The following is a 26,297-nucleotide window of genomic DNA, read 5'->3' on the forward strand; positions in this document are numbered from 1 at the left end:
CAGGGTCTTGTCACCCAGGCTGGAGTGGCACAAACACTGCTCACTGCAGCCTTAACTTCCTGGGCTCAGATGATCCTCCCACCTCAGCCTCTGGAGTAGGTGGGACTATAGGCATGTGCCACCAAGCCCAGCTAATTTTTAAATTTTTTGTAGAGACAGGGTTTCACCATGTTGCCCAGGCTGGTCACAAACTCCTGGCTTCAAGTGTTCCACCTGCCTTGGTGTCCCAGAGTGTTAAGATTACAGGTGTGAGCTACCATGCCCAGCCTCTTTGTGGTCTGAAATCCAGGAAGTTCCTAGAGACACACTTCTCACAGCTGCCCTCACTCCAAGCAGGATTTAACACGGGAAGTGATAGCGATGATGCAGAGCAGCACAGTAATTGCTACAGATATTCTCTTTTTTTTATTATTACATATATATAGCGCAAATGTGACAGGCCGTGACAGGCCTTAACATTAATATGAATATAGGGGTTGAACTGAGAGGAAACAAGGATAGTAAACACAATACTAGAAAACACCTATAATACTTACAATATGTCAGGCACCATTCTAAGTGCTTTATGTATTTTATCTCATCCAATCCTCACAACAACTCTACAATTCGAGTATATTATTATCCCCATTTTCCAAATAAGGAAGCTACACACAGACAGGCTAAGTAACTTGTCCCTGGTCACTCAGCTCACGGGATGACACCCAGGGTTCTAGTTTGGGTCCTTGGGTGAATGATAATTTTTTTTACAGTGATGGGAACATGGGTTGGAGCTTCAGGGCTGTGGATAGACGGTAAGTTTCCTTTCAGGCATGTAGAACTTGAGTTACCTATTTGTTAGCTCTCATACCAAAGCTTGGGTGATGGTTTTTAAGAGAGATCGAGTTAGAGTACAGAATTCCTAAAGGCTTTCTGTGGTTGTCTTTGGCCCAAAGGTACGTGTCCTAAGGTGCTATATTGAGGCATCATCAAGTGTCTTGCCCACTGGCACCCAATCCAGTCATGGTAGATCAGGTCAAGCCCACAGTGTTGGTCACAGAAGTGCCTCTGAAGTCTAAACACACTGCTCAGACGGGCCTGGTCCTTACAGCCAATGAAAGACAACTACTTGAGCATGAAACAGCTCTGAAGAATAAAAAAACCTCAATCTGGGTTTCCAAATCCTTGTGTCTCCTATACTAGTAAGCCAGGACTGCAGGACAACACATGGTCAAGGAGAACTGAAAATCAGGTCTGAGAGCATTTAGCCTGGCCTTGGGAGATTTCCTCCTAAAGAATCCTAAGCTTCTGGGGCCTCGATTTGCCTTCCATCTCAAGAATCCTAAGCTTCTGGGGCCTTGATTTGCCTTCCATCTCAAGAATCCTAAGCTTCTGAGGTCTTGATTTGCCAGGCAATGTCTAGCATCAATGTCAGGCAGAGGCTGGGGTTCCTGGTTTTAAACAGCCAAAACCTCCTTGTGAGATTTCCAAATGGAGAGGGGGACCTTGATGATGGGAAACCACCCATTAGGATCAATGGACAAAGATTGCTCCAAGACATTACTTTTAAGCTTGTGGAAACTCTGGAGCAGGACTTCTGGTGTCTTTGTTTCTATCTTGGCTCATGCAGCTATATGAGGAACATATGTCAGGGCCAGGGTTAGGCCCAGGACACCTTTGAAATGTTGCCATCCCTAGACAGTCCAGGAGACTGTTTACTTTGGGCCCTGTAAAGGACCTACCTCCTGCACTATAATAAAGATACACAGTTAACCTCATCATACCCTTTGCCCTTCACCCATGGTCATTAGCACACAGGGTCTGCTCAATCGTGTTTGTAACAAGGACCTGTTCATATCCTACTTCTGTAGTAAACCATTCTTCAAAGTGAAGTTCACCTGGGTACCATCTGCCACCCAGAGGCTAGACAACTGCCTCCTAGGTTACAAACTGTCCCCACACCTTCTCAATTTATCTGCTCCTTGGTCTCCCTAGGAACCTCTACATGGACACCAGAATACTGGTGCTATCTTAGGAAATATTAACCACATTTATGGGCCAAAATATCACAATTTCTAGACATGCTTCTTCATTTTTAAGATGGGAGATGCTTGCTGCTCCCTTCACTGAGACTTCAGATTGGGCATCACACATGGTATAACTGACTGCTCAGGATATGCCAGGCCTTTTGCTGTATAGTGTCTGTTACCTCGTTTGGTGCTCCCAGCCCTGTGAGGTACGCATTATGCTCTGCATTTTTTCAGATGAGAAAACAGGCTTGGAGGTTGGGTATCTTTCCCAAGGACACCTGGAGAAGAGGGGGTAGAGCTGGGACGCGTCTGGATTCTCCGACTATGTCCTGAGAGCGGGATGTGAGTGACCTGAGCCCTCGCGAGACCCCGCCCCCGCCCGCAGCAGGTGGCCGGGCACAGCCGAGAAGAAAGCCCTGCCAGCTCTCCCGGGTGCGGGAACGCGCGCGCCCACCTTCGCGGAGACTTCCGGGATCCCGGAGGGGGCGGAAGTCGAGGCCTCTTTCGCTTCCGGCTCGGCCATTGTTTTTGCTTTAACGGGCAGTAGAGGTGTCCGGCTTCGGGGCCGAGTGCCACTGCGAGTGGGCCGGGGCGCGGAGGGAGGCGCGGCCGGAGCTCGGGTGGCCGACGCTGGCCCGGACCGCGCTTCTTCGTGGCAGCAGGCGGCGCGGTCCCCGTGACTCTCAGAAGCCGCCCAATGTGGAGCCGCTTCTTTGTCCCATACCCCTGACCATTCGTGCGTGGCACGGAGCCGGGTATCTGCGGGTACAGCGATGAACAGGGCAGACGTGGCCAGGTGAGCGGCGCTGCTGAAGCCTGGTGTAACACGAAAGGTAGATCGCTGTTTTCCCAGCTCTTGCAGTGGGAAACTGTGTGAACCGTCAGATTTGGGTCAGACCCAAGCTCAGAATCGCAAACGTGGAGCGTGACTTGGAAATGCAAAAATCCAATTGAGATTTTAAAGTGCTGAGCATTCGGAACACTATGGGAAGTAGGAGAATGGCCTGAACTTTCTACACGTGTGGGATCTTAGAGCAGAGTTTACAGATTATTTTAAAGTCCTTCTTTGTCTTTTTAAAGAGATTGAGAGGGGGATCTGGGACGCTTGGTGATTTGGAAGCACAGCACAGATGCCCTAGTTACCAATAAGGTGCTGATTTTCAAACGTTCAAAGTTTTCCTCCACTTCAGTATCAGTTAAATGTATCATATTCATTCGTTTCCCAATTATGTGTGCCATGTACACACGTGGACAAAGATGACTGGAAGTTAGCTCTGCCCTTTGTATCCTCCCAGAAAGCAGGGGAGACAGTCGTGTAAACCACAAACGATTACAGTGTGAGACGTGCTCTACTAGAGGTTTGAATGAAAAAGGTAGTTTGGGATTGCTGAGATGATAACCACCCGTCTAAGCCTAGCGTGGTCAGGAAGGCTTTCTAGGGGAGGTGCATTGAGTAAAAAAAGGTCTGGTATTTTCTGATTCCATTTGGTTCCTTTCCTTTGGTGGCCATCCAGCAGTTTGGAGGATGAGAGTGGTGAGTTGGGCATAAACCAGTTAAAGGGTTATAGTGAGAGGTACACAAAGGGAAGCTACCAGCACTCTTCCTGATGGGGCAATCAGAAAAACCAAGAAAAAATTGCCTTTGTTCATGATCTTGACAGACAAATTTGTCAAAAGTTGAAGAAGAAAAATTCAAAGAAAGAGTAAGTGTGGCTTCTAGCTGTGTCTCTAGAGCTCTAGCTCCAAAGTTTCTTTATTTTGCATTTCTATCAGAAGAGGTTTGGTCACCTACTCCCTACATTGGTTTATTTGTAATTTAAACATGAGTACTACTATACAAATTGTAATGCACATTATAAAACATACATTAAATGGGAGTTAAATAACTTAGTATTTTCTCTTGCACCCTTTGGGGTATTCTGCATTTCCCACATTGGAGACCATTGCTGTCTTTCTTGCATGGGTACTTGGGGTGAGTGGTTGGGGTTGTGGCTGGTTGTGAAGTGGGTAAGGCCAGGTGGTGAAGGGCTGTGAATGCGAGGCATAGACCTTTAGATTTTATCCTGTAGGTAATGGGAGCCACTGAAACTTTAAGAAGGGCATCATTTGGAGAGATGCTTAGCGAGAATGCCCAGTTGTGTTCTTTTTTCCTGGAACTTTGTTTTTTGACTCAGTGGAGGATTGTCATCAGCCTGGGGCTGAATATTCCAAGAACTCTGATTTCACTTTTGTTTCTGTAGGCAACACTACCATCACCCTTTTCTCCAACCCTGAAAAACAGCTCCTGAGACCTGAACTATAGACCATCATTTTAATCGGACCAATTGCAGCTGGAACAAGCTTCTCTTTGGGGTCACAATGACCACTTCAGGCAGGGGAAATTTAGGCCTCATCCCCAGGAGTACTGCTTTCCAGAAGCAGGAGGGGCGCCTGACTGTGAAGCAGGAGCCAGCGAACCAGAGCTGGGGGCAGGGCAGCAGTCTCCAAAAGAACCATCCTCCTATCTGTGAAATCTTCCGGCTACACTTCAGACAATTATGTTACCACGAGATGTCTGGGCCACAGGAAGCGTTGAGCCGGCTCCGGGAGCTCTGCCACTGGTGGCTTATGCCAGAGGTGCACACCAAGGAGCAGATCCTGGAGCTGCTGGTGCTCGAGCAGTTCCTGAGCATCCTCCCTGGGGAGCTCCGTACCTGGGTGCAGCTGCATCACCCTGAGAGTGGTGAGGAGGCTGTGGCTGTGGTGGAGGATTTCCAGAGACACCTCAGTGGACCAGAGGAGGTGAGCAGTTGGGTTTAGAATGGCAGCCTGATGCTTCTCTAGTGCTTGGGTTAGCCTAGGCATGGGCCCTAGGCCAGGCCCTGGGCCAGTTTGCCTTAAGGGTTCCTGAACTTGTCCTGTGGATAGAGGGAAAACAGTTTTGTGCTCCAAGCCATAAATACAAATGCGCATCCCAGCTAAGCTGTGTGATTCGCCTTGTGAGATACTGTGTTCTGAGCCTAGCTTCATCCTGGGGATTTGCATGGTACTCCTGGCCGGCAGGGGATCTTCATGCTGGTTAGAATAGGGTGATCAGGGGAAGGCGGTCTTTTGGGTATGCTGATAATACGGGCCTTCATTTGAGACATTCTGTTTGCTCACTTCCTTGGACTTCTCAGAGTCAATTTTCTATTTTCCTGCCTCTTTGATTCCTTGAAAGGTGACATTTTGGGGCCTTGTAATTATTTATTCCTTTTGCTAGCTCTCCAAACCTAACTGGGATCTTTTTGCATCTTTAAATCTAATTTAAGTTTTCCCTATTTCCTGGAGTTCTCGCAAATGTAATGGCAAGGTAATTTAAACTAGAGGGATAGTTGGGAAGAGTGAGCAGTAAGACACATTGGAAAATCTGGTTTCTAGGACCATAATGCCATCTAGCTCTGTGATCATGTGTTTCAGTCAGGGTTCAGTGAGAGAGGTAGAATGAGTAGGAGAGAGGGGTGTGTGTGTATGTGTGTGTATGTGTGCACGTGCATGTGCATGTGTAAAGAGATTTATTGCTGACTGGGCACAGTAGCTCATGCCTGTAATCCCGGCACTTTGGGAGGCCGAAGGGGGTGGATCACTTGAGGTCAGGAGTTTGAGACCAGCCTGGCCAACATGGCAAAGCCCAGTCTCTAACAGTACAAAAATTTGCTAGGTATGGTGGCATGTACCTGTAATCTCAGCTACTGGGGAGGCTGAGGCAAGAGAATCACTTGAAGCCAGGAGGCAGAGGTTGCAGTAAGCCAAGATCACGCCACTACACTCCAGCCTGGGTGACAAACCGAGACTTCATCTCAAAAAAAAAAAAAAAAAAGATTTATTGCTAGTAAGTGGCTTATGTAATTGTGAGGCTGGCCATGCAAGTCTGAAACACATAGGCAGGCCATCGACAAGGGCAGCCCAAAACAGTGGCACAAGCTGAAGCTGCAGTGCACAGGTGGAGTTTCTTCTTTCTTCTTTGTCCTTTTCCTTTCCTCTTTTGTCTCCTTTCTTCTTTCTCTGGTTTTTTTTTTTTTTTTTTTTTTTTTTTGAGACAGGGTCTTGCTCTGTTGCCTAGGCCAGAATGCAGTGGCATGAACATGGTTCACTGCAAGCTCAGCCTCCCGGCTCAAGTGATCCTCCCACCTTAGCCTCCTAAGTAGCTGGTACCACAGTCATGTGCCATCACACCAGGCTAATTATTATTATTATTATTTTTGTAGACATGCAGTCTTGGTATGTTGCCCAGGTTTGTTCTTGAATTCCTGGCTTCAAATCTTCTTGCCTTGGCTTCCCAAAGCACTGGGATTACAGACATGAGCTACCACACCTGGCCTGGAATTTCTTCTTCATGGAACTTTTAGCTCTGCTTTTAAGGGCTTACAACTGATTGAATCAGGCTCATGCATTCATTCATTATCTAGTATAATCTCCCTTACTTAAAGTAAACTTATTATGTACTTTAATCACATTTTTAAAATAGTGTACAGCAACACCTGTATTGATGTTTGATTAGTACCAAGTTGACACATCAAAAGATCATCACACCATGGATAAGCTAGTTCTTCCTAATGAGTTTTAAATTGTTCCCCTATAATAGAAGCAGGGTAGACTAGAGGTCCCCTCTACTTTATCCATTTGTACTTTATCAGGGGAAAACAGTACAGAAAATTTCCCAAGTTCCCAATATATCATTTTATTCAATGCTTTTTTTTCCTGAGATAATCTCACCCTATTGCCCAGACTGGAGTGTGGTGGCACAATCTTGGCTCAATGCAACCTGTGCCTCCTGGGCTCAAGTGATCCTCCTACCTCAGCTTCCTTAGTAGCTGGGATCATAGGTGTGAGCCACCACACCTGGCTAATTTTTGTATTTTTAGTAGAGATGGGGTTTCACTATGTTGTCCAGGCTGATCTTGAACTCCTGAACTCAAGAGAGCCACCTGCCTCATCCTCCCAAAGTGCTGGAATTACAGGTGTGAGCCACCACACCCAGCCTATTCAATGCTTTTTAAAAAATGATTACATATCACTAGGGAATCAGTTCTAGTTGATCAGGATCCTGGGGCTAGACATTTTTCCAGGATTATCAGCAGTACACATTTGTCATTATCAACCATCATTTTCTTTGTGTAAATAAGTAAGCACATATGAGTAAATCAGCTGTCACAAGGGTCTAGAGAGCAGCTGAGCCAGCCATGGCAATGACAGGTGGCTGAAGACATATTTAGAGAACCATTTAGTGAGGGTGGCAGAAGGAAAATTTCCCTATTTCTTGCTTGGTTTTGCTTAAGAAGTGAATGCTTCCTCCATTAAAATTTCTAGTGCTTTATCCAGCTAGCCTCAGAAAAGGGTGACTGTTGAGTCACAACCCAAGAACATGACTAACAGTTGACAGGTGAGGCAGCTGAATGCTCATGGCTCCAGCCTGGGAGTAGGGTCTCTGGAGTCCATTTCTTACTCTCCCACTACTGTCAGTGTTGTTTTCTGACATGAAGACATAAGGGCAGTACTGTCTTTCATCGGTAGGGGTTCAGAAAATGTTTACAGAATGGCTAAATGAATAAACAAAGCTTTTCCATGGAAGTTTGCCAAGAGGAGATAAAGGAGGGTCCAGGTAAATTGGAGTCATTTTGCTTATCAGGAGCAAGCCACTTTATTGCTGCAGAAGGAGCATGTACATGTGTGCACATTGTGGCTGGGAAAGGGTTGTACAGTGATCCCTACTGGGCTGCAGAGTCATGCAACTTGCAGAATTTTTTTGTTTCCTGTATCTTTTTCTTTTTTTTCTTTTTTTTTTTTTTTGTTTGAGACAGAGTCTTACTCTGTCGCCCAGGCTGGAGTGCAGTGGCACGATCTCAGCTCACTGCAAGCTCCGCCTCCTGTGTTCACACCATTCTCCTGCCTCAGCAGGAGTATGCTGGGACTACAGGTGTCCACCACCATGCCCAGCTAATTTTTTGTAGTTTTAATAGTGACAGGGTTTCACTGTGTTAGCCAGAATGGTCTCGATCTCCTGACCTTGTGATCCGCCCGCCTTGGCCTCCCAAAGTGTTGGGATTACAGGTGTAAGCCACCGTGCCTGGCCTATTTCCTGTATCTTTTTTCATCTCCTGCCAGGGTTACAAAACAGGCAGTGCAGTAATCGTTATCTCCACTTGACAAGTGAAGTGAGCACCCGTAGTAAGCATTCCCTTGCCCAAAAGATTTAGCTGAAGTGTGGTTGTTTCTGATTACCATCAAATGTGAGGACCAGGATTTTCCATCTCCCTAGTTTCTAAGCCAACACCTTTTCTCTAGGGTCTTGCTGTGGAATGCTGTATTAGAATGAGTTTCTCATGTTTTCAAGAAAAGGAAACCTATGATTCTGTATTAGTCTGTTTTCACACTGCTATAAAGAACTACCTGAAACTGAATAATTAAGAAGAAAAGAGGTTTAATTGGCCCACAGTTCCACAGGCTTAACAGGAAGCATGACCGGGAGGTCTCAGGAAACTTACAATCATGGCAGAAGGCAAAAAGGAAGCAAAGACCTTCTTCACACTGTGGCAGAAGAGAATGCAGGGGGTAGTGACACATACTTTTAAATGATCAGATCTCATGAGAACTCACAAGAACAGCAAGGGGATATCCACCCCATGATCCAGTCATCTCCCACCAGGCCCCTTCTCCAATTCGATGTGAGATTTGGGTAGGAACACAAATCTAAACCATTATTATTCTGCCCCTGGCCCCTCCCAAATCTCACGTTCTTCTCACATTGAAAAATACAATTATCCCTTCTCAACAGTCCCCCGGACTTAACTCATTTCAGCATTAACTCAAAAGTTCACAGTCCAAAGTCTTATCTGAGACAAGGTAAGTCCCTTCCACCTATTAGCCTGTAAAATCAAAAACTAGTTAGTTACTTCCCAGATGCAATGGGGATATAGGCATTGGGTAAATGCTACCATTCCAAATGGGAGAAATTGGCCAAAACAAAGGGGCTACATGTCCCATGCAAGTCCAAAACTGAGCAGGGTAGTCATTAAGTCTTAAAGCTCCAAAATAATCACTTTTGACTCCATGTCTCACATCCGGGGCATGCTGATGCAAGAGATCGGTTCCCAAGGCCTTGGACGTACTAGCCCTTGTGGTTCTGCATGGTGTAGCCCCCATGGCTGCATTCACCAACTACATTAAGTGCCTGCGCCTTTTCCAGGCACATGGTGCAAGCTGTTTGTGGATTTACCATTCTGGGGTCTGGAGGATGGTGGCTGTCTTCTCACAGCTCCACTAGGGAATGCCTCAGTGGGACTGTATGGGGGCTCTAACCTTACATTTCCCCTTCACACTGCCTTAGTAGAAGTTCTCCATGAGAGTTCCACCCCTGCAGCAGACTTCTGGCTGGAAATCCAGGTGTTTCCATACCTGCTCTGAAATCTAGGAGGAGGTTCCCAAACTTCAACTCCTGCCTTCTCCACACCCGCAGGCCCAACAACATGTGAAAGCTGCCAAGGCTTGGAGCTTGCACCCTCTGAAGCCACAGCCTGAGCTATACCTTGGCCTCTTTTAGCCACAGCTGGAGCTGGAGTGGCTGGGACACGGGGGACCATGTCCTGAGGCTGCACAGAGCAGCTAGACCCTGGGCCTGGCCCATGAAACCACAGTTTTTGCCTAGACCTCCAGGTCTGTGATGGGAGGGACTGCCGTGAATGTCTCTAAAATGCCCTGAAGACACTTTCCCCATTGTCTTGGCCATTAAAATTTGATTCCTCTTTACTTAAATTTCTGTAGCAGGCTTGAATTTCTCCTCAGAAAATGGGTGTTTCTTTTCTACCACATGGCCGGGCTGCAAATTTTCCAAATTTTTATGCTTTGCTTCCCTTTTAAATGTAAGTTCCAGTTTCAGATCTCTTTGTTCACAAATATGAGTGGACACTTTTAGAAACAGCCAGGTCACTTCTTGAATGCTTTGCTGCTTAGAAATTTCTTCTGCCAGATACCCTGAATCATTTCTCTCAAGTTCAAAGTTCCACAGATCTCTAGAGCAGGGGCAAAATGCTGCCAGTCTCTTTGCTAAAGGAGAGCAAGAATGACCTTTGTTCCAGTTCCCAATACGTTTCTCATCTCCATCTGAGACCACCTCAGCCTGGACTTCATTATCCATATCACTGTCAGCATTTTAGTCAAAACCATTCAACAAGTCTCTAGGAAGTTCCAAACTTTCCCACATCTTCCTGTCTTCTTTTCAGCCCTCCAGACTGTTCCAACCTCTGCCTGTTACCCAGTTCCAAAGTTGCTTCCATATTTTCAGGTATCTTTATAGCAGTGCCCCACTTTCCTGGTACCAATTTTCTGCATTAGTCCATTTTCACACTGCTGTAAAGAACTACCTGAGACTAGGTAATTTATGAAGAAAAGAGGTTTAATCGACTCACAGTTCTGCAGACTTAACAGAAAGCATGACTGGGAGGCCTCAGGAAACTTAAAATCATAGTGGAAGGTGAAGGGGAAGCAAGGACCCTCTTCACATTGTGACAGGAAAGAGAGAGCACACAGAGGAAAGTGCCACACACTTTTAAACAATCAGATCTCATGAGAACTCACTATTACAAGAACAGCAAGGGGGAAATCTGTCCCCCTCTCCCCCCCTGCCCTGCCACCACTGTAATCCAGTCACCTCCCACCAGGCCCCTCCTCCAATTCAACATGAGATTTGGGCAGGGACACAAATCCAAACCATATAAAAGTCCTAGATAATGAACAGGAACTTTACCAGGATTAAATTATTAGTGAATTACAAAGTTGAATTATCACAATGCAGTAAGTTCTATCTTATGCCAATACCCAAAGCTCCTGTACTGAAGAGCTGTGACTCCCATTTTAGAGAGTCTTTCAGTTTCAAAGAACGTTTCAGTGGGAGAGCTTGGGAACTACAGAATCCAGGGAACCTGCTGGTCCTACCACTACACTGGTGAGGTATATATTAAAGGAGAGAGTCCCTTAACATCTCAGCAGATACAGCCTAATAGGGCGAATCCTGTGTGGTTTATTGAAGAACTTATTTTTACCTTATGGTGTGCTGTGTACATACCAGAGCAAGTGAACTTCAAAGTGTGCCTTATTTAGATAATAGTTTAGGTTTTTCTGCCCTACATGCTGTTAAAAGGAGTAACCATGAGATTGTGAGGAGTCGGTTTGATGACAATAAGCAAGGGTTAGAAATAAAATGTCTATGTTCTGAGGTATTCTCAAGGTTTCTACAGGTTAGTGTGTCTGATCTTATTTGCCTTTTTAAATATAAATTATTGGGGAGAGGTAGTACATATTGAAAACTGAGTTTGCAGATAACCTTAAAGTCTTAGGAAAATATCAAGAGGAAGTCAGTCAGCAGATATTAATCAAGCACCATTGTAGGGCTATGTGTTGTTTTGGAGCTAGTGATCAAGACAAAAGTTCTTACCCTCAAAAAACTTACACTCTGTTGGGGAAACATAGACAATAAAGACCTAAGTAAGATTACTTAAAGATTAATACATGCAATCTAGAAATTATAATTGGTTAATTGAGTCTGACTATCCCTGCTTTGTCAGTGTGCTCAGGGAAAGCTTCTCTGAAGAGGAGACACTTTTGCTCAGAGAAATTGGAAAAGCTCTCCAGGTTTGCCAGCCACTGTTCTGGGTATTGCTTCAGCTGTTAGTGTCAGTAGCATTATTTGTGCTCATGCACATACACATACTTATCTTTTTTTACATCCTTCGTACTTCCTTTTTTGTTTGTTTGGTTTGTTTTTGTTTTGGTTTGTTTTTGTTTTTTTGAGACAGAGTCTCACTCTGATCTGATCTGATCTTGGCTCACTGCAACCTCCGCCTCCCAGGTTCAAGTGATTCTCCTGCCTCAGCCTCCCAAGTAGCTGGGACTACAGCTGCATGCCACTACGCCCGGCTAATTTTTTTGTACTTTTAGTAGAGACAGGATTTCACCATGTTGGCCAGGCTGGTCTCGAGCTCCTGACCTCAGGTGATCCACCCACCTTGGCCTCCCAAAGTGTTGGGATTACAGTTGTGAGCCACTGCGCCCAGCCTATTCTTTGTACTTCTGATTGTTCTTTTCTGTCAGCTAAGACCCTAGAGAATGTACTGAATTGCTCTCCTGGCTCCCTTTTTAAATGGTTCTTCATAAGAAAATATGTGTCTGAAGACCTGACACAGAGTGGAAATGGTTATAGAATCTGGTCCTCAAGCTCCTACCAAGAGGGTCAACAGAGGGATGGCAAGTAGAATTGCAAACTTTAGATTCTGCTGTCAGCTTTTTCCCCCCAGTAGGCTGTAGTGGTGGGGCTGGAAGGACACTCTGGCTGTTCTTTTCCCTGGCTTTCTTTCTGGAGGGGGCTGCTTAGAGGTTTTGGGTTCAGTACCTTCAAGGATGCTCTTTTGAACCCAATTGTATTTCCCTGTCTTTAGGTTTCAGCCCCAGCACAGAAACAGAAAATGCATTTGGAGGACACAGCAGCTCTGGGTGCAACAAAGGAATCCCCTCCTACGTCACCCCTCAGTGGGGGCTCAGCCCCTGGAGCCCACCAAGCGCCTCCTTATGACCCAGGGACACACCACCTCCCCAATGGGGACTTCGGTACTTATCTCCCCAGTTTTGACCTTAAGTCATGCCTCCCTTCTCTCCTGTGGAGTCTCTTTTCCTTTATCTGCCCATCTCCTACTCCATGGAATCCCTCATTGCCCTGCTGTATGTTCTCCTTCCCTAGTGACCCTGTTTGTTCCTTTTGCTTATTCTCTAATCATTCATGTAGTTAGTAAGTTTTCATCAAGGACATATCATAGGAAAGGCACTGTCAGAGACCAGAGGGATGTAGTACATCTATTGTCACTGATTTCAAAGAGCTTGCTCTCTAGGTGGTAGGATGAGTTAGTCATGTGTAAGAAGAGGCAACCTCATAAGATGCATGTGAATGATATCTGTCCTCAAGCATTTGATCCTGTCACAAATGAGCAATGTGGGCCTTGGAAAAAGTGATCGCCGGGTAAAAAGCAAGATCATTGTGGTCTGGAACTGGTAAGGGATGCTTCATGAAGGAGGTAGCAGTGTATTGGGCAGTAAAAATGTGGAAGAATTTTGAAGGGGAGAAAAAAGTAGTGGGCATGCCATTAGAAGATACAACAAGGACCCTAAGCTGGGGATTCCTTGAGCCCTAATTGAGCTGGAGTTAGGGAAGACTGTATTTGGGAACCTGGGCCTTGTTTGTACAGGACCTTGAGATTGAGGCAGGAATATTTTGGGAGTCAGAGGATAATGTGTTAGAAATAGTATTTCAGGAGGATTACTCTGGCACAGGTGAGCATTATGGATTGAAGGGGAAGGAACTTTAGTTAAAGGCTGGTGCAGTAGAATAGATGTGAGGCAATTAATGCCTGAAGTGCAAAGAGAGGAATGGGTAAGGATAAATATGAAAAATGTTATCATGGAAACATCCATGGAACTTGAGTTTGAAAGGAGAGGCAGGGGAATTAGACTGTTTTGGCCAATGATGGAATCATTGGAGAAATAGAGAAATCTGAAAGAAAGGTGATAAGAACATTTTATTTATTTATTTAATGTTATTTATTTATTCTTTTAAGACAGATAGGGTCTCGCACTGTCACCCAGACTGGAGTGCAATGGCACAATCATAATAGCTCACTGTAGCCTTGAACTCCTGGGCTCAAGAAATCCTCCCACCATGGCCTCTTAGAACTACAGGCATGCCACCATGACCAGCTTTTTTTTTTTTTAAACTTTGTATAGAAATGGGATCTCCTGCTGGGAGCAGTGGCACACACACCTGTAATCCCAGCACTTCGGGAGGCTAAGGCAGGTGGATCACTTGAGGTCAGGAGTTTGAGACCAGCCTGGCCAACATGATGAATCCCTTCCTACTAAAAATACAAAAATTAGCCAGGTGTGGTGGCAGGTACTTGTAATCCCAGCTACTCCAGTGGCTGAGGCATAAGAATTGCTTGAACCTGGGAGGCAGAGGTTTCAGTGAGCCATGATCATGCCACTGCACTCCAGCAGAGTGAGACTCTGTCTCAAAAGAGAGAGAGAGAGAGAGAGAGAGAGAAAGAAAGGGAAGGAAGGAAGGAAGGAAGGAAGGAAATTGAAAGAAAGAGAGAAAGAAAGAGGAAAGGAAAGGAAAAGAAAAGAGAAGGGGAAGGGAAGGGAAGAGTGAAGGAAGGGAAGGGAAGAGTGAAGGAAGAAAAAGAGGTCTCCTTATGTTGCCCATGCTGGTCTTGAACTCCTAGCCTCAAGCCAGCCTCCCACCTTAGCCTAGAACATCCATCCATTCTAGACACTGAACTTAAGATGTTGCAGGACCCCCAAGTGAAATGGCCCATAGGCAACAGGAGGCATGTGGTAGGGGTCTAGGAGAGAAGTAAGAATTGTGAGAGCGGTGTTAAAGCAATGAGAGTTGGTCAGATTGCTGACGGAAAGAACAAGGAAGCACTGGGCCCTGAGTTTTAAGGGGTCTATAATGAGAGGGCAGGAGCAGGAAGAGGAACCAGGGCATGAGGAACCACAACTGTGAGGGGAAAATCAGGGCTGGCTGGTGCTAGGGAAGCCATGGGAGAGAGAGTGTGGCCAGAATAGCTTCCTTGAAAAAGGTTGATGAGAGTGAGGGCTTGGAGGAACACCCAGTTCTCAGCTTGATACGGGACCTTGTACTGTGCCCTCCAGGGAAAATTCACAGCACTCTTGGGATAATGCCTTATGGAAGAGGTTAAGAGTCAGTGTGTGTGGAGGTGCCTGGGTTCTCTTGAATCCACTTATTGGGAATATAGATCTTATGGGAGCCGGAAGCAGGGCTTGTCCCACTCATAGCTTTCTTTCCTCCCTCAGCTCAATGTGCTTCTCCAGTTCCTACCCTTCCTCAAGTGGGGAACTCAGGACTTTGGATGGTCAGGCCCCAGGTGAGCTTGGTTCTTTGTGTTTTTACCACATCCCCATTAGTCTGGTCCAGGAATGGCTAGAGGTCTCACCCCCAGGACTCTGCCCCATCTAAGACTGTTCCTGTGGCTCTCCTGCCTCATTGCTTCCCCTGGAGGTAATGGACTCTATCTTGCGCTGGACTTGTCCTTTTGGGGTGTCATCTCAGCTCCTCTCTCCCATGCTTTTGCCCACGAAGACCCCATACCCTGTGCCCTCTGTACCCCTGATGACTCTGCCCCTCAGGCTGTGAATGTTCCTGAGCAATCGAAGCTTGTCATTCCAGGATACCGTGGCGTATGAGGACCTTTCTGTGGGCTATACTCAGAAGAAATGGAAATGTCCCGCACTCAGTCAGAGAGCCCTGCAGTGGAACATGATGCCGGAAAATGACCGTAGCATGGCCTCCTTGGGTAATGATTCTGTTTCCTAGTCACTTAAGAGTCTGCATGCTGCACATTCTCTTTTCTATATTCCTTGTCTCTTTAAACTTTTTACTATGAAAATTTCCAAACATAGATAAACTAGAGTGAATAATATAGGGACCCTGTTTGCATTCATCACTGAGATTCAACAATGATCAGCATTCTCTTCACCTCATTATGAATTGATATAGTGTGATTTAGGTAGGGCTTCTTAGTTGTAAGGAATAGAGAGCCACTCAAGTTATTGTTAAATAAGGAGCTGTGAGTCATAGGCTTAAAGGAATGAGAACCTGGAAGAAACAGATCAGCTAGACCAGACTGTGGAAAGCAGGGCCTTGACCCTGGGAGCCTGAACAGCAAAAGCAAATGCATGTTGATGCCCATGTTCTGGTGTGAATGTAATGCAGCTGCTCGCAGTGTATCTGTTTTCTCTCTGCTTGTCCTCCTCCTGCTGCCCATTTTCTTCGCTGTGAATCTTTTGTCCTTTTCATGGCTCTTTTCTAATTGTACTTTCTGTTCTTTTATACTTGTTGCTTGCTGTATCTCTCAATGGCTTGGCTTCTCTCTGTGCACCACTTCAGCTTCCACTGCTACTCATAAGTACCTTAATTTTGCCCTACCTCCAGTTCCAAATTTCCTCAGAGATGGACTTCCATTGCTATAGCCATTACCCATCATCTCATGTGGGCAGAGCTTTGGCCCAGGCCACAGCAGAGGCTGAAGCCTAACCTACAGATAAGCTGCCATTGAGTCTAGTACCTGGTGCCGGTCCAATCACCTGTGGCCCATCATGGGATGCTCAGGGTCACTTGGCACAAAGCGTGGTTGCCTAAGCATCCCTCTCTGCAAACACTGGGGCAGAGCAGTTTCCTGAAAGGGCTTCTTGGAAAGGCAGATCCTGTGGTTGATGAGTTTATCATATAAGATCTGTTCTTTTTGTACACTTTTCTTATCATACCTCCATAATAGAAATTTCCAGTCAATTCACTCTCAATTTTTTCCCTGTCTCTTTCTTACGTTTGGCTTGAGGTATTTGCCAGCCTCCTCTCTCCCAACATGTTTTCTGTTAACAATGGAACCATGCAATGTTATGGTTGGAAGGGATCTTAGAGTTCATCACTTTACTAAGGCGACACAGCACGAGAGTAACTTCTGTAAGATCACAGCATGCTTTGCAATCCAGTTTTTTTGCTTTCCAATGACCCTTCTGACTTGGTTGTGCTGGCTTAGTGTCTTTTTTCCACCCATCTTCACTGACCATCTTCCTCTTTCTTGTTTTTCTATCCCTAGGGAAAAAATGAGCTATTAATATTTCCCATTTTGCTCTTGTTCTCAATGTGTCATCTCATTTCTTAACCATAATGTGACTTTTTTTCAGGTACGTTAGCTGTTAATGATTCTGTTTCTTAAACAGGATAAGAAATGGGTAAAAGTTGTTGTCTTCTTTCTTTTGGCAGCAGGTGAGAACATGATGAAGGGTTCAGAGTTGACTCTAAAGCAGGAAATTTTTAAAGGATCAGAGTCATCTAACAAGACATCAGGGGGACTCTTTGGGATGGTTCCTGGGGGAGCAGAGACTGGAGATGTTTGTGAAGATACTTCCAAAGAGTTAGAAGCACAAACCTCAGATGAAGAAGGGAGCAAGCTAGAAAATGCTTTCTTGGAAATAACAGATGAAGATAAGAAAAAATCCACAAAAGACAGATATGACAAATATAAGGAAGTTGGGGAACATCCACATCTGTCCTCCAGTCCTGCTGAACATGAAGGAGTTTTAAAGGGACAGAAATCCTATCGATGTGATGAATGTGGCAAAACTTTCAATCGGAGTTCTCACCTTATTGGCCATCAGAGAATCCACACTGGAGAGAAACCCTATGAGTGTAATGAGTGTGGGAAGACCTTCAGGCAAACCTCCCAGCTCATTGTTCATCTCAGAACCCACACAGGGGAAAAACCCTATGAATGCAGTGAGTGTGGAAAGGCGTATAGGCACAGCTCCCATCTCATTCAACATCAGAGACTCCATAATGGGGAGAAACCCTATAAATGTAATGAATGTGCAAAAGCCTTTACTCAGAGTTCCCGACTCATTGACCACCAGAGAACCCATACTGGGGAGAAACCTTATGAATGCAATGAGTGTGGAGAGGCATTCATTCGAAGTAAAAGTCTTGTTCGACATCAGGTCCTGCACACTGGTAAGAAACCTTACAAATGTAATGAGTGTGGGAGAGCTTTCTGTTCCAATAGAAATCTCATTGACCATCAGAGAACCCACACTGGAGAGAAGCCTTATGAGTGTAGTGAATGTGGCAAAGCCTTCAGTCGGAGTAAATGTCTTATTCGACATCAGAGCCTCCACACTGGCGAAAAGCCGTACAAATGTAATGAATGTGGGAAAGCCTTCAATCAGAACTCGCAACTCGTTGAGCATGAGCGAATTCATACTGGAGAAAAACCTTTTGAATGTAGCGAGTGTGGTAAGGCATTCGGTCTGAGTAAATGTCTTATTCGGCACCAGAGACTTCACACTGGTGAAAAGCCCTATAAATGCAATGAGTGTGGAAAATCCTTCAATCAAAACTCACATCTTATTATACACCAGAGAATTCACACTGGTGAGAAACCCTATGAATGTCATGAGTGTGGGAAGGTCTTCAGTTATAGCTCCAGCCTTATGGTACATCAGAGAACCCATACTGGGGAAAAACCCTATAAATGCAATGATTGTGGGAAAGCTTTTAGTGACAGCTCACAGCTTATTGTGCACCAGAGAGTCCACACTGGAGAGAAACCTTATGAATGTAGTGAATGTGGGAAAGCCTTTAGTCAGCGTTCCACTTTTAATCACCACCAGCGAACTCACACTGGAGAGAAGCCCTCAGGTCTGGCTTGGTCAGTTTCTTAAGGTATGATTCTCTGAGACAGAGAGCAAGGACCTTTGAGTTAAGCTTTCTTTATAAGAAGGATGCTCTTAGTGGTTTCCCAGAGCCAATAGTCACAGTGGACCATTTGCTACTTGCTTTGCCTTGGATCACTAAGGTGGGAGAGGAGGAGTAACTTATTTCAGTTCTTACCCATTATTAGGAAGGTAAGGACTACACATATCATTTAATTGTAGATTTCCTTTTTTTCTTTACTTTTAAATTTTAACTTTTAAAATCTATTTCATTTCTTAGTTAAGCATCTCATAATCAGACTCCGCACTTTTCAAAGACAGAGATAATATCTTCTCTATTCTATTTTACTTCCTACATTTCACCATTTATACAAAGTCATTCAACAAGGTTGATTCATGCCTTTCTGCTTCTTGGCTATGGCCCTCCCCATCTACTCTTTAAACTTTAATCTATAGCCTTTCATCAATTTCATTCCCTATCTAGAAAACATTTTATTCTGTTTGCTAATCTTTGTCCCTCACAATTTTTGAAATCCGTCTCATCTCTGAAATAGTTTCTTCTTCCAGTACTTTTTTATTTTTCTTCAACTTCTCTTGATTTGACCTCAGTGCTTTGAATTCACTGGTGCTACAATATGTAACTGTTGTTAAATTGCCTTGTAAATTTTGCACATCTGTATACTTCTATACCAACTTATTGTAGGCTCTTTGAGGTCAGGTAGGTATTTCTTTCCCATATAGATAGTATTTTGTACATACCAGTTGTTAAATAAATAATTTTTAAAATCTCAACTGTCACATTGAATTATCCTTAAAGTTTGCACGATCTTTCTCCCCTCCCCAGCTGGACCAGCTGATTGTAAAGATGGAAGTCCATCTCATCATAGAATATCACATACCTAGATCTTACTGATATCTTTTGCATATACTCCTCGAAGTCTTACTACTGTTACTTCATCCTCAAAATGCAAATGGATTTGTGTGTGTGTGTGTGTGTGTGTGTATGTGAAAGAGAGAGAGAGTGTGTGTGTGTGTGAATGTGTGTGTATCTAGGGATTGGGTTGGGCAATCATATCCCACTGATATGGACTTTCCCTCCGTGCTGAGTCTAGTTCTGAATTTGCTAACTGTACACTGCTTCCTAAATCAACAGATTAAGAACTGTGTCAAAATTTACTGCACAGAAGACTTGACTTTCATAGCAGTGGTATAGATTATTGAAAATCCAGCTAGCCACATTCCCTGATGCTTGGAATTCACTATGACTAGACTTGTGGCAAGATAATAGATTCACAGTAATCTGTTTTCCTTATCAACTAGTCCTATCTACCTACAACTGCCATCTTAATTTAAAGATGAGAGCTGTACCTTTAATTATCATAATTGTCTTCTGGACCATCTTTCATTCCCCGAAGACATAAGAAAAGAAATCTCAGAAGATTTTCTCTTCTTCTGCCATCACATGTCAGTTCATGAGCTTGAACAACTTTTCCCTTCCACCCTTGCAATATGTCCCAGATCTGGGGGACCTTTCTCTCTGGTGTCCAGTCCCTTCTCTTTCCATCCCCTAAACTTAACAGGTTTACAGGATCCACAGTGTGACAGAGTAGAGGAGGAGGCTAGAGGAACCATGTGAGTTATATAATCTGGAAGGGAGATTTTTTGAGGTGTGGTGTATGTTTTAACAAAGAAGAAAGAGTGGAGTTGAGGCATAAGAAAATAAGATTAGATGTGATTCTAGGGCGATATCTCAGGCAAGTTTAGAAAGAATAGGAGTCCTGAAAACATTGAACCCAGGACAGAACTGAAAATTTGCCACTTATGAATATATATTTTAGATTTGTTTTCAATGATATGTTTGGTATGTGTTTCCGTTTTCCTTTAGAAGATATGCAGATAGGACTTTTTCATTGTTTTAGTTTGGAAGCTCCCAGATCCCAGGGACAAGCCCAACCCTATATGAGAACATAGGTCCAGCCCTCCACCCTGAGCTGGACATTTCTGGTTAAGTCTTCAATAGAATGATCCTGCTTATTGGATGTTGCAGTTTTACCTTCTGGTTCTTGTCTGCTCATCGCCTACCACACTAACACTTTAGAGGTTGGGAACCTGCACTATTCATAACTAAGGTGGGAATAGTAGGGAAAAAAAAGAGTAGATATAGGGAATACTACACCAATGTGGTGTAGTTGTCATTAAACATTGCCTTGACATCCTTAAGAGCCTCAGACTTTTGGATGGAGGAAAATTGGCTGCATTTGAAAGCCATACCTCAATTTACATTGGTTATTGCTAGTATAAACTTTAATTTTAAAAATTTTAATCTGGATGGTTATGTTGCTGAATTATTTTTAGTTTTAATTATTTTTCGGTTTCATTTTCTAGGTATATAATAAATTAATGGCTCCTTTAGCTTTAAATTTTCTTTTTTTTCTTGGAGACAGGGTCTCACTTCCTTGCCCAGGCTGGAATACAGTGCTGTGATCATGGCTCACTGCAGCCTCAATTTTCCAGGCTCTGGTGATTCTCCCACTTCAGCCTCCCAAGCAGCTGGGACTACAGGCACATGCCACCATGCCCAGCTAATCTTTTGGTATTTTTTGTAGAGATGAGTTTTCACCATGTTGCCCAGGCTGGTCTCAAACTCCTGGGCTCAAGTGATCCGCCTGTCTTGGCCTACCAAAGTGCTAAGATTACAGGTATGAGCTGGCCTTATTTTCATTCTTATGCCACTTATGTTGTGCATTAGCAAGAACTTCCAGAAATGTTGAGTAGTAGATAACAGGTCTTCTATGTCTTGTTCTTAAATCCCAGGAGGGATGTTTTTATTATTTCACATTTTCATTTGCAGTCATTGTTGGAGATTGATAAATATTCTGTTGCATTTAGGAAGTTTCCTTCTAACCTTATTTCTAGAGGAAGCAGGGTAATATAGTGGTTAACAACACAGGTTTGGGCTGGGCACGGTGGCATGTGCCTGTAATCCCAGCACTTTGGGAGGCTGAGGCGGGCAGATCACTTGAGGTCAGGAGTTCGAGACCAGCCTGGCCAACATGGCAAAACCCTGTCTGTATTAAAAATACAAAAATTAGCTGGGTGTTGTGGTAGGCACCTGTAATCCCAGCTACTTGGGAGGCTGAGGGAGGAGAATTGCTTGAACCTGGGAGGCGGAGACTGCAGTGAGCCAAGATCGTACCATTGTACTCTAGCCTGGGTGACAAGAGCAAGACTTCATCTCAAAAGAAAAAAATAAAACCATGTGTTTGTGCCCAGCAACCTAGGTTCAAATTCTGGATCCAGTCAGGTGTGGTGGTTCACACCTGTAATCCCAGTGCTTTGGGAGGTGAAGGCAGGAGGATCACTTGAGGTCAGGAGTTTGAAACCAGCCTGGGCAACACGTCAAGACCCTGTCCCTAAATAAATAAAAAAATATTAGTTGGGTGTATTGGTGCATGCCTTTAGTCCTAGCTACTCAGGAGGCTGAGGCAGGAGTATTGCCCGAGCCTGGGAGGTCATGGCTCCAGTGAGCTATCATTGCACCACTGCAATCCAGCCTAGGCAATAGAGTGAGACCCTGTCTTAAAAAAAAATCTGCATGTCCACCACTTTCTTAGGTGTGTAACTGTGGGAAAATCACCTAGCTTCCTTGTGTCTCAGCTCTTCCATCTATAAAGTGGAGCTACTTCATAGGGTTGCAAGGATTAAATTAGTATGTAAGGTACTTAAAACAGTGCTTGACACCTAGTATATACTGTAATAAATATTATATTAAAGTTTTATTAGGAATAGTTGCTAAGTTCTATCAAGTTATAAAAATCTAAAAGTTCCCAAATAATTGAATTTTCTTGTATTCCTGGGATAAATCTTTATTTATTTATTTATTTATTTAGAGACAGAGTTTCGCTCTTGTTGCCCAGGCTGGAGTGCAATGGCACGATCTCGGCTCACTGCAACCTCCGCCTCCAAGGTTCAAGCGATTCTCCTGCCTCAGCCTCCTGAGTAGCTGGGATTACAGGCATGTGCCATCATGCCAGGCTAGTTTTGTATTTTTAGTAGAGACAGGGTTTCTCCATGTTGGTCAGGCTGGTCTCGAATTCCCAACCTCAGGTGATCCAACCACCTCAGCCTCACAAAGTGCTGGGATTACCAGCGTGAGCCACTGCGCCTGGCGTTTTTTTTTTTTTTTTTTTTTTTTTTTTTTTTTTTAAGTTCAGAAGTAGATTCAATGTGCCAATGTTTTGCTGGCTGTGCAAAATGAATTTGGAAGTTTTTTTTCTTTTATTACTCTGGAAGAGTGTGTGTAATATAGCAGTTATTCCTTGAAGGCTAGCTAGAAATGACACATCATATATACATACGCTTTTTTACTGGTGTTTGGATGTGTCAGGGTAGAGGGACTTATTCTAGCATCCTTGCAGGTTTTTTCAATGGTTTTGTTCTTCAGGTTTTCTACTGTGTAAATTTTTCTAATATATATCTGGAAATCATATTTACTATTCTGTCAAACATTGGCATAAAGTTACACCTAGTATTCTGTAAGATTATTTTCCTCTGTTCTGTATATGTAATTAGACCTCCTTTTCCATATATAGTCATTCCTCCGTATCCACAGGGAATTGGTTCCAGGATGCCCCTACCTCGGATATTGAAGCCCTCAGATGCTCCCTTACAGTCAGCCCTCCATATCCTCAGAATATGTGGATGCAGAACCCACAAATACAGGGGGCCAACTGTGTAATGTTTTACATTTTGGTTTCCTTTCAGTTTTGTTTGTTTGTTTGTTTGTTTACTTTCAGGATTACTGAAGGCAGTGCATTTTGTTTCTCTTTTTGAATTTCATTTTTCTTGAATATTTTTTTCATATGTTCTTTTACTGCCTTAAGTTGCCGAGGCTTTGCATTGCCTTCACATGCATTTGCTTTTTCCTCATTAGTGAATGATGAATGCAGTCCTAATATTTGTCTGCAAATAGGGAAAGTGGATTTCCTTTTATATTCCAAGTAGGTGCTGTTAAAACTGTCCCTTTAGATCTGAAGCTAGAAGGCTAGTTGTAAATTTACGTAACTGTGCACTTCAGCAGTAGAAAAGCAGCTTCACATTTTGCTAAGCTGGTTGAAAATTTTTCACTCAGGGCCAGCATTTATATCTAGCTTTCTTTTTGGCTCAGCCTCCAGGCTAGTTATCCAGCGGAGCCTCCTTCCAAGTTCTCTGTCTCATTGGAAATAGCTTGGTTGTGAAAGAACTGAATGTGGAAAACCCTTCAGTCACAAGTCATTACTCCACATTGGAAACAAAATCTTTTTTTTTTTTTTTAAGTGACAGGGTCTCACTCTCACCCAGACTGGAGTGCAGTGGTGTGATCATGGCTTATTGCAACCTCAACTTCCTAGGTTCAAGGGATCTTTCCACCTCAGCCTCCTGAGTAGTTAGGACTACAGGCGCATATCACCACACCTGGCTAATTTTTAAAAATTTTTTTTTTTTTTTTTTTTTTTTTTGAGAGGGAGTCTCGCTCTGTCGCCCAGGCTGGAGTGCAGTGGCGCGATCTCGGCTCACTGCAAGCTCCACCTCCCGGGTTCACGCCATTCTCCTGCCTCAGCCTCCCGAGTAGCTGGGACTACAGGCGCCCACAACCACGCCCGGCTAATTTTTTGTATTTTTAGTAGAGACGGGGTTTCACCGTGGTCTCGATCTCCTGACCTTGTGATCCGCCCGCCTCGGCCTCCCAAAGTGCTGGGATTACAGGCGTGAGCCACCGCGCCCGGCCAATTTTTAAAATTTTTTATAGAGACAGGAGTCTTACTATGTTGCCTAGACTAGACTTGAACCCCTGGCCTTAAGCAACCTCCTGCTTTGGTCTCCCAAAGTGCTGGGATTACAGGTGTGAGCCACCATGCCCAGCCCAGATAACCTATTCTTAAGATATGTGAAAAACCATTCAGTTGTAGCAAACATCACACACAAGAGACTTTGTTTGACATCAGATAAATCATATGGGTTAGAGAAATTTTTGGTTTTTAGAGGTCAAGAAATCATTCATCATGAGCTTCCATATTTTGCACATATTTCTGAAAAATATTCCTGAAGTGGAAAAGTTTTGTTATACAACGCATAGTTTCTGGTACATGAGGGAACCCACGAAAAAGGGTATCAGTAAACAGTGTTACAGAACTTCCAATTTAATATATATATTTTTTAGTCAAACAGAATTCAAACCCAGGAGACAGTTTAGGTGGTCACACATGGTAAAGGTGCTAGGAGTGGTATACTTACTCACTTATCTCTTAAACATGCAATGAAAATATTCTACAGCCAAACCTTTGTCATAAACTCCAGCCCTGGTCATTCAGCTTCTGAATCCAGTAGGAAAGGTCAAGAGATGGTGGATGTTAACAAGTGATTGAGTACTGTCCCATGTTCGGAGACAGTTCTGTCAAGGTGTTGACCTTTTTCTGGAGTACTACAAAGCAAGCATTCCTGAAAACCTCTAGGGGTTAGGGACAGATTGTGAATTTGTCCATTGTGAATATGCACATGGTGGCACTATAAAAAAATTGAAAGTAAATCCCCTATCCCTAACATCAGGTCATGTTCTGCCCTGATGGGGACCAGTAGAATTTGCCACAGTTGGGTACAGGAAGGTGTTATAATTACAGCTGGCTCAAGAAACACCTAGTGGTGCTAGTACTTGATCCAGGATAGGACATTTTAGATTTATTATTCACCAAACCATAACAGTCCTCCACTAATATATGCACAGGGTCACTTTACCCAGGTGGATGCCAAGTAGGGTGAGTTGCAGACTCCCTTTTAAGGCATGTGAGTGCTTTACGTGAAAACACAATAGGAGAGCAATGTATGATGGCCCACCTTTCTGGCCTATGGGTATTTCTGAAATTATACCTGGTTAAGAATTGTCAACTGACTAAAATCACAATGTTTTTTCCCCTTAAATGGCACAGTCCACAAACTTAAAAAGGCCTGATCAGCTAGATGTTTATTTCATTTACCCAAATGAGTTAGAATTTCTTTGGCAGATAGATGTCATAATAAAGATGGAAATTGCTGAGTATTTAGGCAATTATGACACACAAAAAATACCCTGATTTCTGAGCAGTGACATTATACTTGACTGAATGAATAGATTTTTGTAGGAAAAAGTATACTTGTGGATAAGAGCAATAGAAGCTGGATACAGGCAGGCTGGAATCTATTTTTAACATATATTCTAGTGACCCTTATGTTCTCTAAAATTTGAGAATGACTGGACTAGAATTTTAGGAGTAATCATTCCTCCCTAGGACCAGATGTGGGGTTAGCAGCTTGAATCAGAATGAATGGTCCCACCCACCCAAAGAGTAGGTGAAAGGGAAGAATAAGTAAGTTAAAGATCAGAGTTCCCTTAATGTACATGAATATTCTTGTGTGTGTGCACATGCATGCGTGTGTGTGTGTGTGTGTATGACTGAGTTTTGTTCTTGTCACCCAGGCTGGAGTACAATGGCGCGATCTTGGCTTACTTCAATCTCCGGCTCCTGAGTTGAAGTGATTCTCCTGCCTCAGGCTCCCGAGTAGCTGGGATTACAGGCACCTGCCACCAGGCCCAGCTAATTTTTGTATTTTTTAGTAGAGACAAGGTTTCACCATGTTGGCCAGGCTGGTCTCAAACTCCTGACTTCAGGTGATCCACCTGCCTTGGCCTCCCAAAGCGGTGGGATTACAGGCATGAGTCACCACACCCAGCCTATTCTTTTTAAGTTTCTTGATGTAGTGGCAATAGTCTTGTGCTCTTCAGCACAGTGTCCTGAGTTCTACATCCCACAATAACTGAGGGTGTGAACTTGTGGAGGACTTATGTCCGAATCTCTTTTTCAATCTCTATACAATGTGGCGGAGTTGTGCCACCTACATGAGCCAATGGAGAAGAAAGCTCCTGGTATACTTTAAGTATTCAACAATATTAAATATTAAATATTTGTCAATTGATGAAGTACCTCAAAA

At 44.0% G+C, this 26,297-nt stretch overlaps 2 protein-coding genes across 6 annotated transcripts; one reads left to right on the plus strand and one right to left on the minus strand.

The window, feature by feature from the left end:
* Positions 1-758: 758 nt before the first annotated feature.
* Positions 759-4,051, minus strand: LOC126948966 (uncharacterized). The gene is made up of 2 exons (XM_050781388.1): positions 3,873-4,051; positions 759-2,875 (listed from the first exon to the last, which is right to left on the minus strand). The coding sequence occupies exons 1-2, from the start codon at positions 4,049-4,051 to the stop codon at positions 2,329-2,331; spliced, it is 726 nt and encodes a 241-aa protein (XP_050637345.1). The 3' UTR covers positions 759-2,328.
* On the plus strand, positions 2,495-26,297 carry LOC126947600 (zinc finger protein with KRAB and SCAN domains 7). Of its 5 annotated transcripts, none has more exons than XM_050778404.1 (6): positions 2,495-2,802; positions 4,247-4,787; positions 12,455-12,623; positions 14,883-14,953; positions 15,256-15,382; positions 25,786-26,297. In XM_050778404.1, exons 2-6 carry the CDS (start codon positions 4,365-4,367, stop codon positions 25,833-25,835), a joined length of 840 nt encoding a protein of 279 aa, XP_050634361.1. In that variant the 5' UTR covers positions 2,495-2,802; positions 4,247-4,364; the 3' UTR covers positions 25,836-26,297. The 5 variants fall into 5 exon arrangements, with proteins under 5 accessions (XP_050634361.1, XP_050634358.1, XP_050634362.1 ...); XM_050778401.1 differs by lacking the exon at positions 25,786-26,297 and adding an exon at positions 16,852-19,088; XM_050778405.1 differs by having other exon boundaries at positions 2,513-2,839.

Source organism: Macaca thibetana, chromosome 2 (genome assembly GCF_024542745.1).
Source record: "Macaca thibetana thibetana isolate TM-01 chromosome 2, ASM2454274v1, whole genome shotgun sequence".
Lineage (NCBI taxonomy): Eukaryota > Metazoa > Chordata > Mammalia > Primates > Cercopithecidae > Macaca > Macaca thibetana.